The 15,261-nt window shown below is 41.6% G+C and overlaps 1 protein-coding gene across 2 annotated transcripts in view; it reads left to right on the top strand.

The window, feature by feature from the left end:
• The window catches only part of LOC132205981 (tumor necrosis factor ligand superfamily member 15-like), a 31,125-nt gene that overhangs the window by 10,852 nt on the left and 5,012 nt on the right, over window positions 1–15,261 (top strand). The window contains exon 5 of one of the 2 annotated variants that reach the window (XM_059638177.1): window positions 47–792. The exons of the other annotated variant lie outside the window; for it this stretch is intronic. Within the exon in view, the coding sequence (XP_059494160.1) occupies window positions 47–62 (16 nt within the window). The 3' untranslated portion in view covers window positions 63–792. Of the gene's footprint in view, window positions 1–46; window positions 793–15,261 lie in introns of those variants that run through there. 2 annotated transcript variants of the gene reach the window in all.

The following is a 15,261-nucleotide window of genomic DNA, read 5'->3' as shown; positions in this document are numbered from 1 at the left end:
GATGTGTGTGTAATATTGTTATATTGTGTGGTGTTAACTCTTTCAGGAGGACATATGTGTAAGTGACAAGATATTCGGCAACATTTCAATTCTTCCAAGATTTACGTATACTTGATTCTATCTGGTGACACCAAGGTAACATGAAGGGAAGCACAGAGAGGAAGAAACCAATGCCAATTTCACAGAAAAAGAAAAGCCTTTCTGTTTATTAATGATATTCCCTAGCGCTTGTAATTGAGTCATATGGTAGAAAATCAGCACATTCACAAAGTCTCTAAATCAACACAATTCAGATTCTAAATCCATGGTGTCATACAATGTATGCCGTCAAACATTATGCTTGGTCATAGATATGTGTTGAACTGATTTAGAATGGCTGAAGAAGTGGTTGTAATATTGTTAACCTGACATTGCAGCAACTATGTATTTATAATTCTACAATAGCAAGTTAAGAAATTTATCACAAGCAATCTTGTAACTTGTGACTTTCAGAAGAAGCAGACTGGTTCAATTACTCAGTCAGTTCACTAATATCCATTAGGGAAGGGATCTGTTCATTTCAAACCAGTTTAATAGTACCCACATCTTTGGCCCCGAACTGAATTCTTAATACTCAAGGCTAAATTTTGCATATGAATTAATGAGAAAAAAAAGTCTTGGCTTGGCACAGGCTCACCCATATCTCCCAAAAATGAATGAATCACATTCTGCAAGGAAAGAGGATTTCTTGAGAAGAGATGTTGATGTCATTTTTTTTTAAAAAGTAAAAGCCAAATTAAAGACATTTTTAATGCAACAACACTTTGTCTGATGTAGAAAATAACTAGAATGTTGAAATAAAAATGCCTGAAATACTCAGCAGGTATAGCAGCATCTGCAGACAGAGAAATAGAGTTAACGTTTAGGTCAAGGATTCTTTCCATCTATTACAGTGTTTCACATTTATGTTAGCTGGAATTTCTCTAACTGAATGAAATCAGACAAATAGCCTTTTTCATCTGGAAGAACTTTGTGAATCCTATCCAATGGATACAATTTGAAGGAATGTTGGAAAAGAATTAGAAGTAGAACTGACTAGATTGTTCTTTAAAAACAGATGGCATAGAATTAATGGGCTCAATGGCTCACTTTGTGCTTTACAATTCTATGATTTGATAATGCTAAATGTTTATTTGGCTTAGCAGTGTTATCTCTGAGTCTGCACAGACATTAATATGATCTGTAAGCTGTTGGCCTCCGTCAGACCTTCTTCAGCACAAATAGATGGCCATTTTTGCCTAAGTAAGCACTGTGAATTATTTTACCTTGAGATGTTGAGGATGTGATAAGGTTCTCAATCAATACAGATATTTTTCTTCACTGAATTTAACTGAAAAACCATCTTGTTCTTAAAGAGAAAATCAATGCAACCAATTTCCAATGGTAGACAAAATGTTAGCAACTTTAAACTAGGTTTCAACTGGATTTATTTTTCATTTGCATCTCATACTTTGAATAAGTAATTCTACTGGATTTTTTGAACAACGTTTTCAGTCACTGTCATATTGTACTGTTTTAAGTATTATGATTTTTTGACGAGAACATTTCCAGTATATCAATTAATCTCCTTTGGAGACAAAATTCTCAGTAAATTAATACATTTCTATTGCCTGTTAAAAATCCCCAAAGGATCACTATTAGAAATCTTAATCACATTATGAATTGAAGTAAGGCACCATTCAGAAACAAAAAGTCCCTTTCCATAAAAGGCAGGAGAAAATGCATTAGGTCATACCTACAAAAGGAACACAGTTAAATTAATGCTACTGCAATAATATTCACTTTTTTAAAGAAACGTTTCTGTACCATACATGCAGTGGCCTAATTTTGTAATTACGGTGAATATTTAGTGTGTCAGTTTCCAGTTGTTACACTTTAGACCAGCATCTCTAAACAAAATCAACTTCCTCTCAAAGAATAACAAGCTGAAAAAGTTGCTGTGACTTACTCTGCACAGGAAAAAAAAGTGAAATGCTCCAGAAGTAACAAACTTCTCTTCCGCTTTGTATGTAGGCAGTGGTGTAAAGGTAATGTCACAAATTAGCAATCCTGAATCTCAAGCTAATTTTCTGGAGACATGGCTTTAATCCACCCAAAGTAACTGGTGAAACTTGAATTCAATTTGAAAAATAATCTGAAATTAAAATGCTAGCCTAATGTAACTACTGCCAACATGGTTCATGATCTGTTCCCCATACCGGGTCTGACCTACATGCGACTTTGGATCTATGGTATGTGGTTGACCCTTAAATATCCTCTGGGAAATTAACCATCGTCCCAAAAGGGTGTGATGATTGCATCCCGTGGATGAATAAATGAAGTACAGCTTTCATTTTGCACATTGTGAGAGATCGCACTGGAGGTTGCTTATGCAGTGCTCCTGAACAATTGTCATTCCCAATAAAACATCATATTTGTTTACTTAATTCATTAATTACAGAAACCTAAATAATCAGCAACACAATGCCCACAGATGTTAAGCTGGATATTTCTGTCCCCTGTGTAGGCACTGGTGAGAAATGTGACAAAAATTGGTTGAAAATGAATAATTCAGAATCTCCAGGTAGTGAAAAAAAGTTCAGATTTCCCCCTAAGGCTAAAATGGTGAGGTTAGAATCTCGTTATTGAGTGGTGACTATTTCCACATATTTGCATCTCACTAATATCCTAATAGTTTTTTTATGCAGTTTAGGCTGCAAACAAGGCTGTAGGATACTATCGTCGATACAGTGTGGGGCTGGAGGAACACAGCAGCTCAGGTAGCATCAGGAGAGTTGACGTTTCCAGTCAGTCCTGACTTTCCTGTTCCTCTGATGCTGTCTGACCTGCTATGTTCTTTCAGCCCCACACTGTATCGACTCTGACTCCAGCATTTGCAGTTCTTGCTATCTCCTGTGGGATACTATGTTGCCTCCCTGATGCTGGGGTGACAGAAGACTCAGAGCAGATATTTACATTAGTAAAGAAAGAGATAAGATCCTGAAAGCAGAATATAGGGAGTGGAAACAAACTGAAAAGTAGGACCTCCAAGGTAATGATCTTAGATTGACGACCAGGGACATGTGCAAGTCAGAGTAGAAACAGCAGGATAAATCAGATGAATACATGTCTAAAGGGATTGTGTGATTCAAATGGTTCCAGATTCCTGGGACATTATGTCCAGTTCTGGGGAAGGTAGGACCAGTACAAACTGGAAGGGTTGACCCTGGGCAGAACCAGGATTTATATCCTCACGGAGTATTTGCTAGAATGCTTGGAGATGGTTTGCACTAGATTAGCAGGAGAATACGCAAGGAATCAGAGGAAGGGTATCAAGGGCAAGAACAAAACACTAAGAATGATAGGCAAAGGAATCAAAGGTCAGAATCAAATAAAGCCATAGTAAAAAATAATGTGAGTGGGACAAAGGAATGTCAAAAAGACAAGTGTCTGAATGCATGGAGCAAAATTAAATGGATGAATTAATTATGTAGAAGACATAAATGGTTATGGTGCGGTTGGAATTAAAGAGACATGGCTGTAGTGAGACCAGGGGTGGGAACTGAATATCCCGTGTAATTCGGTACTTAGGGGAGATAGACAGAAAGGAGAAGGTGCTGGAGCTGCATTACTGGTTAAACAGGATATATCACAGTACTGAAGAAAGATATTTGCCCAGACAATGTAGAATCTGTATGAATAGAATGGAGAAATACCAAGGGGGCAAAAAAACATTAATGGGGATGGTATATAACTACCAAAATATAGTGGCGATGTTGGGAATGGCATTAAACAGGAAATCAGAAATGCATGGAGTAAAGGAACAACTGTGCTTATGAGTAACTTTAATCAGCATTTTGATTAGATGAATCAAATTAGTTACAATACAGTAGAGAAGGAATTTCTACAGTGTACACAAGATGGTTTTCTGGATCAATACATTGAGGAACCAATCAGAAAACAGGCCACCCCAGACTGGGTATTATACATCAATTATGAATAATTGATGATGTAGTCATGAGTGACCTCTTGGGGATTTCATATGAAGGAATTCTTCATCAGGATGGAGAGTGAGGTGGTTGATTCTGAGACTCAGTTGACTCAGCATTCTCTGGGTGAAGCAATTTCTCCTCTTATCAGACCTAAATGGTATACCCCTTATATTTAAGTTATGATTCTTCTTGCATTTTGTCTATTCCTGTTAGAATTTTATAGGCTTTTATGAGATACTCCCTCTTTCTTCTAAACTGCCTGTAAATACGATCCTAACTGATTCAATTTCTCTTTATACGTCAGACCTGCCATCCTAGGAGTTAATTTGATAAACTTTCACTGTACTCCCTCTATAACATGAACATCCTTCCTCAGATAAGGAGACCAAAACTGCACGCAATATTTCAGTAGTGGCCTTTGTTCTGTACTCAAATCCTTTTGCTATGAAGCTAAAATTTAGTTTGCTTTCTTTCCTGCCTGCTGTACCTGCCTGCTTAATTTCAGTAACTAATGCACAACTCTCGTTGAATATTCCCCTCTCTCAATTTACAGCCATTCCAATAATAATTTGCCTACCGGTTTTTGCAACCAACGTGGATAACCTCACATTTATCCATGTTATACTGCATCTACCATTTGCCCACCTGTGCAGCTCGTGCAAATCACCCCGCAACATCTCGGTATCCTCCTCACAGTTCACTTTTTTACCTAGCTTCATGTCATCTGCAAACTTAAAGATATCGCATGTGGTTTCCTCACCTAAATCATTAACATATATTGTGAATAGCGAGGGTCCTAGTCCCGATCCCTGCAGTACCCCACTAGTCACTGCCTGTCTTTCAGAAATGGCCCGCAGAAAATGGCTGAGGCCAAAATATTGTGTTTCAAGAAGGATATAACTCTTGTGGCAAGGGGATCGATGGATATCAGGTGGGAGAGGGAGAGCAGAATTAAGGTAATGAGCTTGATGATCAGCCATGATCAAACGGAATGGTGGAGCAGACTAGAACAGTCAAACAGCATACTCCTGCTCCTGTCTTCTACATCCTTATGTTTCAATTTTTCCTTTCTGTCCCTGGGAGCCGAGATGGTGTCAATTCCTGACATGAAAAGCAGGTTGTTACCCTGGTGGCAGCAGCTCATCACTTGCTTCTCTGAGCCTTCTTCCAACATTGTCTTCATCAGCATGTCCCTGGCATGCTCCATAAATATTGTCCTCCTTTACTCTTTGTCTGAGCAAGTTAGCATCAGCAAGTTTGCTCTTGAACTAATTCACACACCACTTCAGCCCTTCAGGATTCCACTTTGGAACTTAGGGACACCTAAAATTTGCAAGAATTTGCCAGGTCACTTTGTGCCTTTAAACACAAACAAATTTCACACATCTACACACGATGCACTTTACGGCTCTTAGCTTCTTTCTTAGAGCTCAATAACTTTGCACTCACTTGGAGGCTGTCAGTCTCTGGGGTTTGCATTGTATTTTAGATTGGCGGGACAAACAAGCAGCTGGAAATGGTTCAGAGTATTCAATAAATTGTTGCACAGCACCATGCTACATCGATGTCACACTTGCAGCATATGTCAGCAGTTTACATGGCAAAGTCACTGCACGTGCAATAACAAAGTGGCCATGTTTGAAAATCAAAGGGGACTAGGACTTAGCAGGGTCAAGGGTAACTTAAGGACAGTCAGAGGCTACCACCACAGTCAGAAAAGGGTTTCATTTGATTCCACCCTAGGGGTGGCTATGGTCAATCAGGTCCAGGGACTGGGCAAGATTTAGTTCTACAGGTCAAGTGCAATCATTCTGCTGCTTTCAGAAACATCAGTTGGGTTGCTATTATACCATCAGTCCAGGGATGTACCAAATTCTCCTGCAATTAGACAAAGGAAGGGACCGAGTATAACACAGCAGAGCTAAGGAACACAGACCAGCCAGCATCACAGGAGCAGGAAAGGTGATGCTTTAGGTCAGGGTCCTGAGTGTGTCGGAATTAGATGGACAAACAGTCAGTGGGGACACAAGATCGGAGGATTGGTGAAGCATCCTCAGTGAGTGCATAGGAAGCACAGAGGGCAGGAAGGCTTAGCAGTTTAGGAGCATGAGAGATGTGTATCAATCATTAATTGGACAGACCATGTGGAATAATGATAATTGTCTGTGAATCCTGGAGAAATGACCGTGCAGTGTCAGAGTTAGAGTGAGTCATAGCCCCATGAATTTGAGTCATTGAGCCATAAAGTCATGCAACTTAGAACAGACCCTTCAGTCCAATTCATCCATTGTGACCAGGTTTACTAAGCTGAACTGGTCCCATTTTCTTGCATTTGGCACATATCCCTTTAAACGTTTTCTATCTATGTACCTGCCCAAATGTCTTTTAAATCTTGTGATTGTGCCTGCCTCTACCACTTCCTCTGGAGATTTCTTGCAGATACACACTATCCTCTGTGAATAAGTTGCCCCTCAACTTTTCCAGGTCCCTTTTAAATCTTTTCCCTCTCTCATTTAACCTCTCTCCCCTTTACCTTTGCCCTCTAGTTTTAGATTCTCCTACTTTGGAGAAAAGTCCTTGGTTTTTCACCTCATCTATGCCCCTCATGATCTTATAAACCTCGATAAGGTCAACCCTCAGTCTCCTATACCCCAGGGGAAAAAATGTCCCAGCCTACCCAGCCTCTCCTTAGAACTCAAACCTTCCAGTTTCAATAATATCCTTCTAAATCCTTTTTGCATCCTTTCCAGTTTGATAGCATCCTTCCGAAAACAGGGTGACCAGAACTGTATGCAGTAGTCTAAATGTGGCCATGCCAGTGTCTTGTATAGCTGTAACGTGGCATCCCAACTCTTGTACTTAATGCTGTGACTGCTGAAGGAAGGCATGTCAAATGGCTTCTTTACCTCCCTGTCCACCTGTGTTGCCACTTTTAATTAACTATGTACCTATCCTCCTCGTTCTCTCTGCTCAACAATCGGGCTCTACCATTAACTGCGCAAGTCCTCCCCTGGTTTGTCTTACCAAAATGCAATGCCTCGTATTTATCTGAATTGAACACCTCTGCCATTCCTTGACCCAGTAGCACAGTTGATCAAGATCCCATTGTACTCTTATATAAGCTTCTTCATTGTTCACAACAGCACCAATTTTGGTGCCATCTGCAAACTTACTAACCATACCTCCTATATTTGCATCCAAATCATTTATATAAATGATGAACAACAGTGGATATACCATTAATCCTTACAACACACTGCTGGTTACAGATTAATCAACAATCCTCTATCATTATTGTCTGTCTCCTACAGTCAAACCGGAAGACCGGAAGGTGGCTAATGTTGTGTTATTATTTAACAAAGCCCGCAACGAAAAGCCATGGAACTACAGACCTGTGAGATTGTGACCAATTGGCTGGATTTCCCTAGATCCCATGTGATCTAACCTTACTAACTCATTTACCATGCGGAATCTTGTTGAAGGCCTTGCTAAATTCCATATAGACAATGTCTACCGCTCTGCTTTTATCTATCTTTTTGGTCATCTCTTCAAAAAACCCAATCAACGGGGTGGCACATTGGCTCAGTGGTTAGCACTGCTGCCTCACAGGGACCCCCAGGTTCAATTCCACCCTTGGACGACTGTCTGTGTGGAGTTTGCACATTCTCCCTGTGTCTGCGTGGGTTTCCTCCAGGTGCTCCAGTTTCCTCCCTCAGTCCAAAGATGTGCAGGCTAGGTGGACTGGCCATACTAAATGGCCCATAGTGTTCAGGGACATGTAGATTAGGTGGGTTTGCGCAGGATTCTTCAAGGGTTGGTGTGGACTTGTTAGGCTGAAGGGCCTGTTTTCACACTGCAGGGATTCTATGATTCAAATTTGTGAGACAAAAGTTCCCATGCACAAAGCCACGCTGACTACGCCTAATCAGTCCTGCCTTTCCAAATGTGTATCAATCCTGTTTCTCAGAATCCCCACAAACTTACATGCCACTGATGTTAGGCTCAACAATCTGTAGTTTCCCGGCTTTTCTTTATAGCCTTTCTTAAATAATGGCAGAACATTAGCCACCTTCCAGTCTTCCGGCACTCCACCTGCCAATGATACAAATGTCACTGCTAGGGGTCCCACAATTTCTTCATTTGCTTCCCACAATGTCCCGGGATACACCAGATCAGATCCTGGAGATTCATCTATCTTTATACATTTTAAGAACTCCAGCAACTCCTCTTCTCTAATGTAGACTCTTTTCAAGGCTATTTTGTTTCTGAGTTCCCTAGCTTCCGTGTCTTTCTCCATGGTAAATGCTAATGTCAGGGAGGGTTCCAGAGGACTGGAAAATCGCTAACATGACAGCCCTGTTTAAAAAGCGAGTAAGGCAAAAGATGGAAACTTACAGTCCATTGTGAAGGATGAGATTTCTGAATATTTGGAAGTGTATGATAAAGTAGGGCGAAGTCAGCATGGTTTCATCAAAGGGAGGTCATGCCTGACAAATCTGCTAGAATTCTTTGAGAAAGTAATGAGCAGGGTATACCAAGGAGAGCCAATGGATGTTATCTACCTGCACTTCAATAAGGCCTTTTACAAAGTGCCGCTCAGGAGGCTGCTGAGTAAGATAAGGGACTTCGGTGTTAGAGGCAAGGTGCTAGCATGGATAGAAGATTGGCTGTCCTGCAGAAAGCAGAGAGTGGGGTTAAAGAGGTCTTTCTCAGGATGGCAGCCAGTGACAAGTGGTGTTCTACGAAGGTCAGTGCTGGGACCACAACTTTTCATTTTATACATTAATGATCTAGATGGAGGAACTGTGGCCTTTCTGGCTATGTTGGCAGATGATACAAATATAGGTGGAGGGACAGATAGTATTGAGGAGGTGGGGAGGCTGCAGAAAGATTTGGACAGATTAGGAGAGTGGGAAAAGAAGTGGCAGATGGAGTACAATGTGGGCAAGTGTGAGGTAAGAAGAATAAAAGCATGGACTATTTTCTAAATGGGGAGAAAATTCAGAAGTCTGAAGTGCAAAAAGACTTTGGAGTTGTAGACTAGGATTCTCTCAAGCTAAACTTGCAGGTTGAATCCGTAGTCAGGAAGGCAAATGCAATGTTGGCTATTATTTTGACAGGATTTGAATATAAAAGCAGGAATGTACTACTGAGGCTTTATAAAGCTCAGGTCAGGCCACATTTGGAGTATTGTGTGCAGTTTTGGTCCCCATATCTCAGGAAGGATGTACTGGCGCTGGAGCAGGTTCACAGGAGATGCATCAGAATGGTCCCAGGAATTGGAAAGTTTAACATATGAGGAACGTTTGAGGACTCTGGGACTGTACTCATTGGAGTTGAGAAGGATGAGGGGGAGTCTAATTGAAACTTACAGAATACTGAATGGCCTGGACAGAGTGGACATTGGGAAGATGCTTCCATTGGTGGGAGAGTCTAGGTCCTGAGAGCACAGCCTTGGAGTAAAGGGAAGACCTTTTAGAACAGATTTAAGGAGAAACTTCTTCAGCCAGAGAGTAGTGAATTTATGGAGTTTGCTGCCACAGAAGGCTGTGGAGGCCAGGTCATTAAATATATTTAAGACCAAGATGGATAGGTTCTTAATTGTCAAGGGGATCAAGGGTTGTGGGGAGAAAGCAGGAGAATGGGCTGGAGGAACTTATCAGCCATGATTGAATGGCAGAGCGGGTCTGATGGGCCGAATGGCCTAATTTCTTGCTCCTATGTCTTATGGTCTCCTGGATCATGCTTCAGTAATAATCGAGATTGACAAGTGGTGAAAATAGCCTCTTCATTGAGCATTCGCAGTAGCACTGTTAAAAGTGGTGATTGAATCTGAAATACAGTTCTAACAGTAGCCTCTTTATAAACAGTTCTTATACATACTAATTCTCCCCGTGTCTGCATGGGTTTCCTCCGGGTGCTCCAGTTTCCTCCCACAGTCCAAAGATGTGCAGGCTAGGTGGATTGGCCATGCTAAATTGCCCGTAGTGTTCAGGGGTGTGTGGATATTAGGGGATGGTTCTGGGTGGGATGCTTCAAGGAACGGTGTGGACTTGTTGGGCCGAAGGGCCTGTTTCCACACTGTAGGGAATCTAATCTAATCAAAAACACCACTTGCTGTGCCCCAATGCCTCCCACCCCCCAACCACAGTCCCGCTCCCCAATGCCACCCCTCTTATAACATTGGCACCTGGAACATTAAGGTGCTTGTTCTGTCCCTCTCTCCATCATGTTTCTGTAATAGCTGTGACATTCTAGTCTCATGTTCTCATCTGCCTTATCCGTCCGACATCATGCTTTGAAATGAATACAGCCTAATTCATCAGTCTTCCCTCACTCTATGCCGTGCTTTTTAGATTAGATTAGATTAGATTAGATTAGATTAGATTAGATTCCCTACAGTGTGGAAACAGGCCCTTTGGCTCAACAAGTCCACACCACCCCTTTGCAGCATCCCACCCAGACCCATCCCCCTATAACGCACACACCCCTGAACACTACGGGCAATTTAGCATGGCCAATCCACCTAGCCTGCACATTTTTTTTGGACTGTGGGAGAAAACCCACACAGACACAGGGAGAATGTGCAAACTCCACACAGACAGTCACCCGAGGCTGTTATTGAACCCGGGTCCCTGGCGCTGCCTTGTCTATTTAACATGCTGTCTTTAACTTCTGGATAAGACACAACCTTCTATTTTGTCTCACCAATGTTTATGGTGCCAGACTAGTTTAAGCCCTCATGCGTGACTCTGTTAAATATCTCTGCCAGAGTACTGCTCCCCTTCCAGTTCAGGTGCAACTTGTCCCTCTTGTACAGGACACCTCTGCCCCAGAAAGATCACAATGATTCAAAAATCTGAATACCTATCCCCTGCACCCACTCCTCAAACATGCATTTGTCTGCTCTATCCTTATATTCATACTCCTATTTGCATGGGGCACTGGGAGAAATTCAGAGAGGTAGCAATTTATTGACACTTACCCTGAGGGAGCACAGAAAATCATCAACCGTTTTTGACACTACTATGCATTAAGTTTCATCTGGAAACTGCAGTGAACCAGATCGCTATCTCAGGGGACTAGGTCTAATGGTATAGCAATCTTTGCTGGTCGGCTGGATGCAGCAATACACTCCTCTCCATCTACCTGTCCACAAGCTCCTCCAGGGTCCTGTCAGCAAACCAAGAAGCTAATGTGTCTTCCTTGGCGAATTCTTTGGGGATGACGACACAGGATCACCTCCGACTTGTAGCACATAGCGGGAGGTGTTGGCCTAGTGACACTATCACTAGATCATTAATCCAGGGGACCCGGGTAATGTTCTGTGGACCCTCGTCTGAATCCTGCCTTTGAATTCAATAAAAATCTGGAATTAAGAATCAAATGATGAACCCAAAAGTGCTGTTGATTGTCAGGAAAATACCCAACTGGTTCCTTCGGGGCAAGAAATCTACTATCCTTACCTGGTCTGGCCTGCATGTGACTCCAAACCCACAGCAATGTAGTTGATGCTCAACTGTTCTCTGGTCAGTTAGGGATTGGCAATAAAAGATGAACCATCTCGTGATGCCTAAACCCTGTGAAAGAATAAAAAACAGTGCTGCAGAGTTAATCGTAGAGTTGTAGTTTAATATGGAATCAGTTTAATATGGAGTCAGTGGCGTGAACCTTACAAGGTTCTGTAGCTGTGAGCAATTCCACTATATGGGCACTGTGAAGGCCATTTGCAAAATTATTGAGATGAGGAGCGAAAGATTAACTGGGAAAAGAATTAGAATTAGAATTATGTTTACTGTCATGTGTAATGAAGTACAGAAGTTAAGGAGTACAGTAAAAAGTGTAGAAAGTCGCTAATCTGACCATCAGGAATGATGGAAAGGAGTCCATGAATCTCTCTGAGAAAATACTTTGCCCAAAATAAGAGAATTCAGCCCATAATTTTAAAAGTCTCAACAATCACAAATGTTTGAAATATCATAATCCATACAGAATTTTTAAACTCAACTTTGACTAACATAACTTGGGAATTTTTTCAGTTGTATGAGATGGTGAAAGAGTAGGCCTCTCCAGCCAGATCTCCTCTGCTCCAACCAGAACTCTTCTGCTCGACCCATTCTTTTTCGTCTATTTTTCTCTCTTTGCTTGAGTGTTTCTTAAAAGCTCTTAACGGGGTTAGATAGGGTGGATAGAGACAGCCTTTTTCCTAGGATTGTGATGGCGAGCACGAGGGGGCATAGCTTTAAATTGAGGGGTAAAAGATATAGGACAGATGTCAGAGGTAGTTTCTTTACTCAGAGTAGTAAGGGAGTGGAACGCTTTGCCTGCAACGGTAGTAGATTCGCCAACTTTAGGTACATTTAAGTCATCATTGGACAATCATATGGACATACATGGAATAGTGTAGGCTAGATGGGCTTGAGATCGGTATGACAGGTCGGCACAACATCGAGGGCCGAAGGGCCTGTACTGTGCTGTAATGTTCTATGTTAACTTATTAAACTTACTCGGAGGGGAATGGAGGGGAGTCCCAGACCAGGCCATCGTGGGAAGGTGAGTCCCAGGCTGGAGGCCAGCGCAGGGAGGTGACTCTCAGACCTGGCTAGTGCGGGGAGGCGAGTCCCAGGCCAGGCCAGTGCGGGGAGGTGAGTCCCACGCCAGGCCAGTGTGGGGAGGCAAGTCTCAGACCGGAGGCCGGACGAGAAGTGAGTCACAGACAGGAGGCCGGAGCGGGAAGTGAGTCGCGGACAGGGGGCCAGAGCGGGAAGTGAGTCGCGGACAGGAGGCCGGAGCGGGAAGTGAGTCGCGGACAGGAGGCCGGAGCGGGAAGTGAGTCGCGGACAGGAGGCCGGAGCGGGAAGTGAGTCGCGGACAGGAGGCCGGAGCGGGAAGTGAGTCGCAGACCGGGGGCTGATACAGGAGCAGGTCCTGGAGGTGAGCCCTGGACTGGAGGCAAGGCCTCACCCTTTGAAGCCGGACGTGGTCTGGAGATATGGCCCAGCGCAGTCTGGGGGCTAGCTGCTGGCACAGATTCAGTGAAAAGGACGATAGATCAAGTACTATCTTTCTCTGCTTTATTCTTATGTTGGACCTTTATTTATTATTCTTTCAATTTTGAACCAAATACTTAAGTATCTGTAGCTAGGTATCTTGTACCTCAGATCGTGCTATAAAGCTGCGACTTAGCAAATTTTTCATTGCACTCATTCAAGTTCATGTGACAATAAAGCTGACTCATTCCAATTCAATTCAATATCAGAAATACCATCAAACAATATGAAATCACATATCTAAAGCAGAGGGATCTGTGGATCTGGGAATTCACCTATTCTACTTTGAGGGGTTCTTGTATCCCTACCTCTGGCCCAGGAGGTCTGAGTTCAAGTTCCACCTGCTGTCAATGTGTAATAACATCTCTGAACTGATTGATTAGAAAAATATCTTTGTTTACTTTGAGATTTTGATATTCAAAATCAAAACAAACTCCTTACAATAGAGATTTAAATTGACTAACCACTTTAGCTTTCAGGAAGTTTTAAACAGTCTGCTGCGGTTTCTCTGAATGAGAGAATATGGAGAGCTGGCATGATAGAAGTTTTCACAATGTGGAAGCAGCTGATGGTGAAAATGTTTCCACTTTCAGCAACGTCAGAACTAGGAGCTACAAATAACACAAGTCATCTAGATAAATGTAATAGGGATCCAAGAGAAATTGATTTACCAAAGAGGTGCCCTGGAGAGGTTAGAACAGGAAGCAGTTCAAACATACAGAAGACACATACTTAAGGGATAATCAAATAATTACAAAAGTAGAATGGAATAGAGGGATATCTTGAATTTGGACGAGATGGTAGGTGGCTACTGTGAAGCAAGAATAATTGTGTGGTAAAACTGGACTGATGCTATGTTCTAATCAACTTATTAGATGGTGTTATGGCACACTTCCGAGTGCAGGTGGGACCAGAGTCTGATCCTCCTAGCCATGCTAAATAAATATAGATAAGTTGACTTCGATAATATATATCATTGCATCAATGGCAGCTTTTAAAAGCAGAAATAGAACTGAGGGTGAGAAACAAAAAGCAAGATTCAGGAAACTCAAGGACAAAATGAAAGGGAAACACATAAATATTGTTGAAAAAAAACTGTTTCAAATTAGTCCTGGGATTGTCCACAAACATGCCAGTTAGTCAGTCACATGGAATTGTCAAGTTCTTGAGTGATTAGACTTCATATATAATAGAGCGGCACAGCAAAATGGAAAAGCAGCACACAAGGGCAGGATATAAAAACAAAAAGTACTGGAGAGATTCAACAGGTTTGGCAGCATTTTGGAGCTAGAAACAGAGTTAATGTTCCAAAATGATCAAATTTGGCAAAATTCTCCAAATTAAATGGAGAATTTAAGGCAACAGAGAAAGGTAATGACAAGGGAAATAGTGATCAAAATATGATTGGAAGGGACGGAGTAAATAAATCTAAAAATCCAACAATAGATAGGACTAGGAGATCACAGAACTAAAGGCTCTATACTTCAATACATGTGGCATTCAACAAAAATTAATTATCAGCATAAATAGAAATAAGTATGTATACTCTGATAGCTATTACAGACACATATCTATAAGATGACAAAGACTGATCTAAATATTCAAAGACAGAGGACATGTAGGAAGGACAGGAATCAAGGTAAAGGTTGACTGGTAGCTCTGTTAATTAGGGGTAATATTGGTAATAATAGAGAGATACCTTGATTCTAAAGATCAAGATATAATCAGTTTAGTGGAGATGAGAAATAGTAAATTCAAGAAGTCACTTGTGGAGTCGTTTATAGGCCCCATATCAGTAACTACACTCTAGGATAAGATATGTGGGAATAAATAATAGTGGCTTGTGAGAAACACATGGCAATACTCATGGGTGATATTAATCCAAATATAGATTGGACAAATCAGATTGGCAAGGGTAGCTTGCTTGAGATTGCAGTGTGTTTTCTGAAGCCATCTAGAAAACAAGCTATACCAAATTATACCAAGCTATAATTGTACAATAGGACAGAATTGATTAATTACCTCTTAGTAAAGTTATCCTTATGTATAAGTGATCACAATGTCTTAGAAGCCCTACAGTTCTTCTGGAATTTTTTGAGGATGTAACTATGAAGATGGACAAGGGAGAGCCAGTGGATATAGTGTACCTGGACTTTCAGAAAGCCTTTGATAAAGTCCCACAAAGAAGATTAGTGAGCAAA

Source organism: Stegostoma tigrinum, chromosome 29 (genome assembly GCF_030684315.1).
Source record: "Stegostoma tigrinum isolate sSteTig4 chromosome 29, sSteTig4.hap1, whole genome shotgun sequence".
NCBI classification, from domain to species: domain Eukaryota; kingdom Metazoa; phylum Chordata; class Chondrichthyes; order Orectolobiformes; family Stegostomatidae; genus Stegostoma; species Stegostoma tigrinum.
Note: the sequence above shows the minus strand (reverse complement) of the source record. Positions and strands in the feature narration are given on the sequence as shown.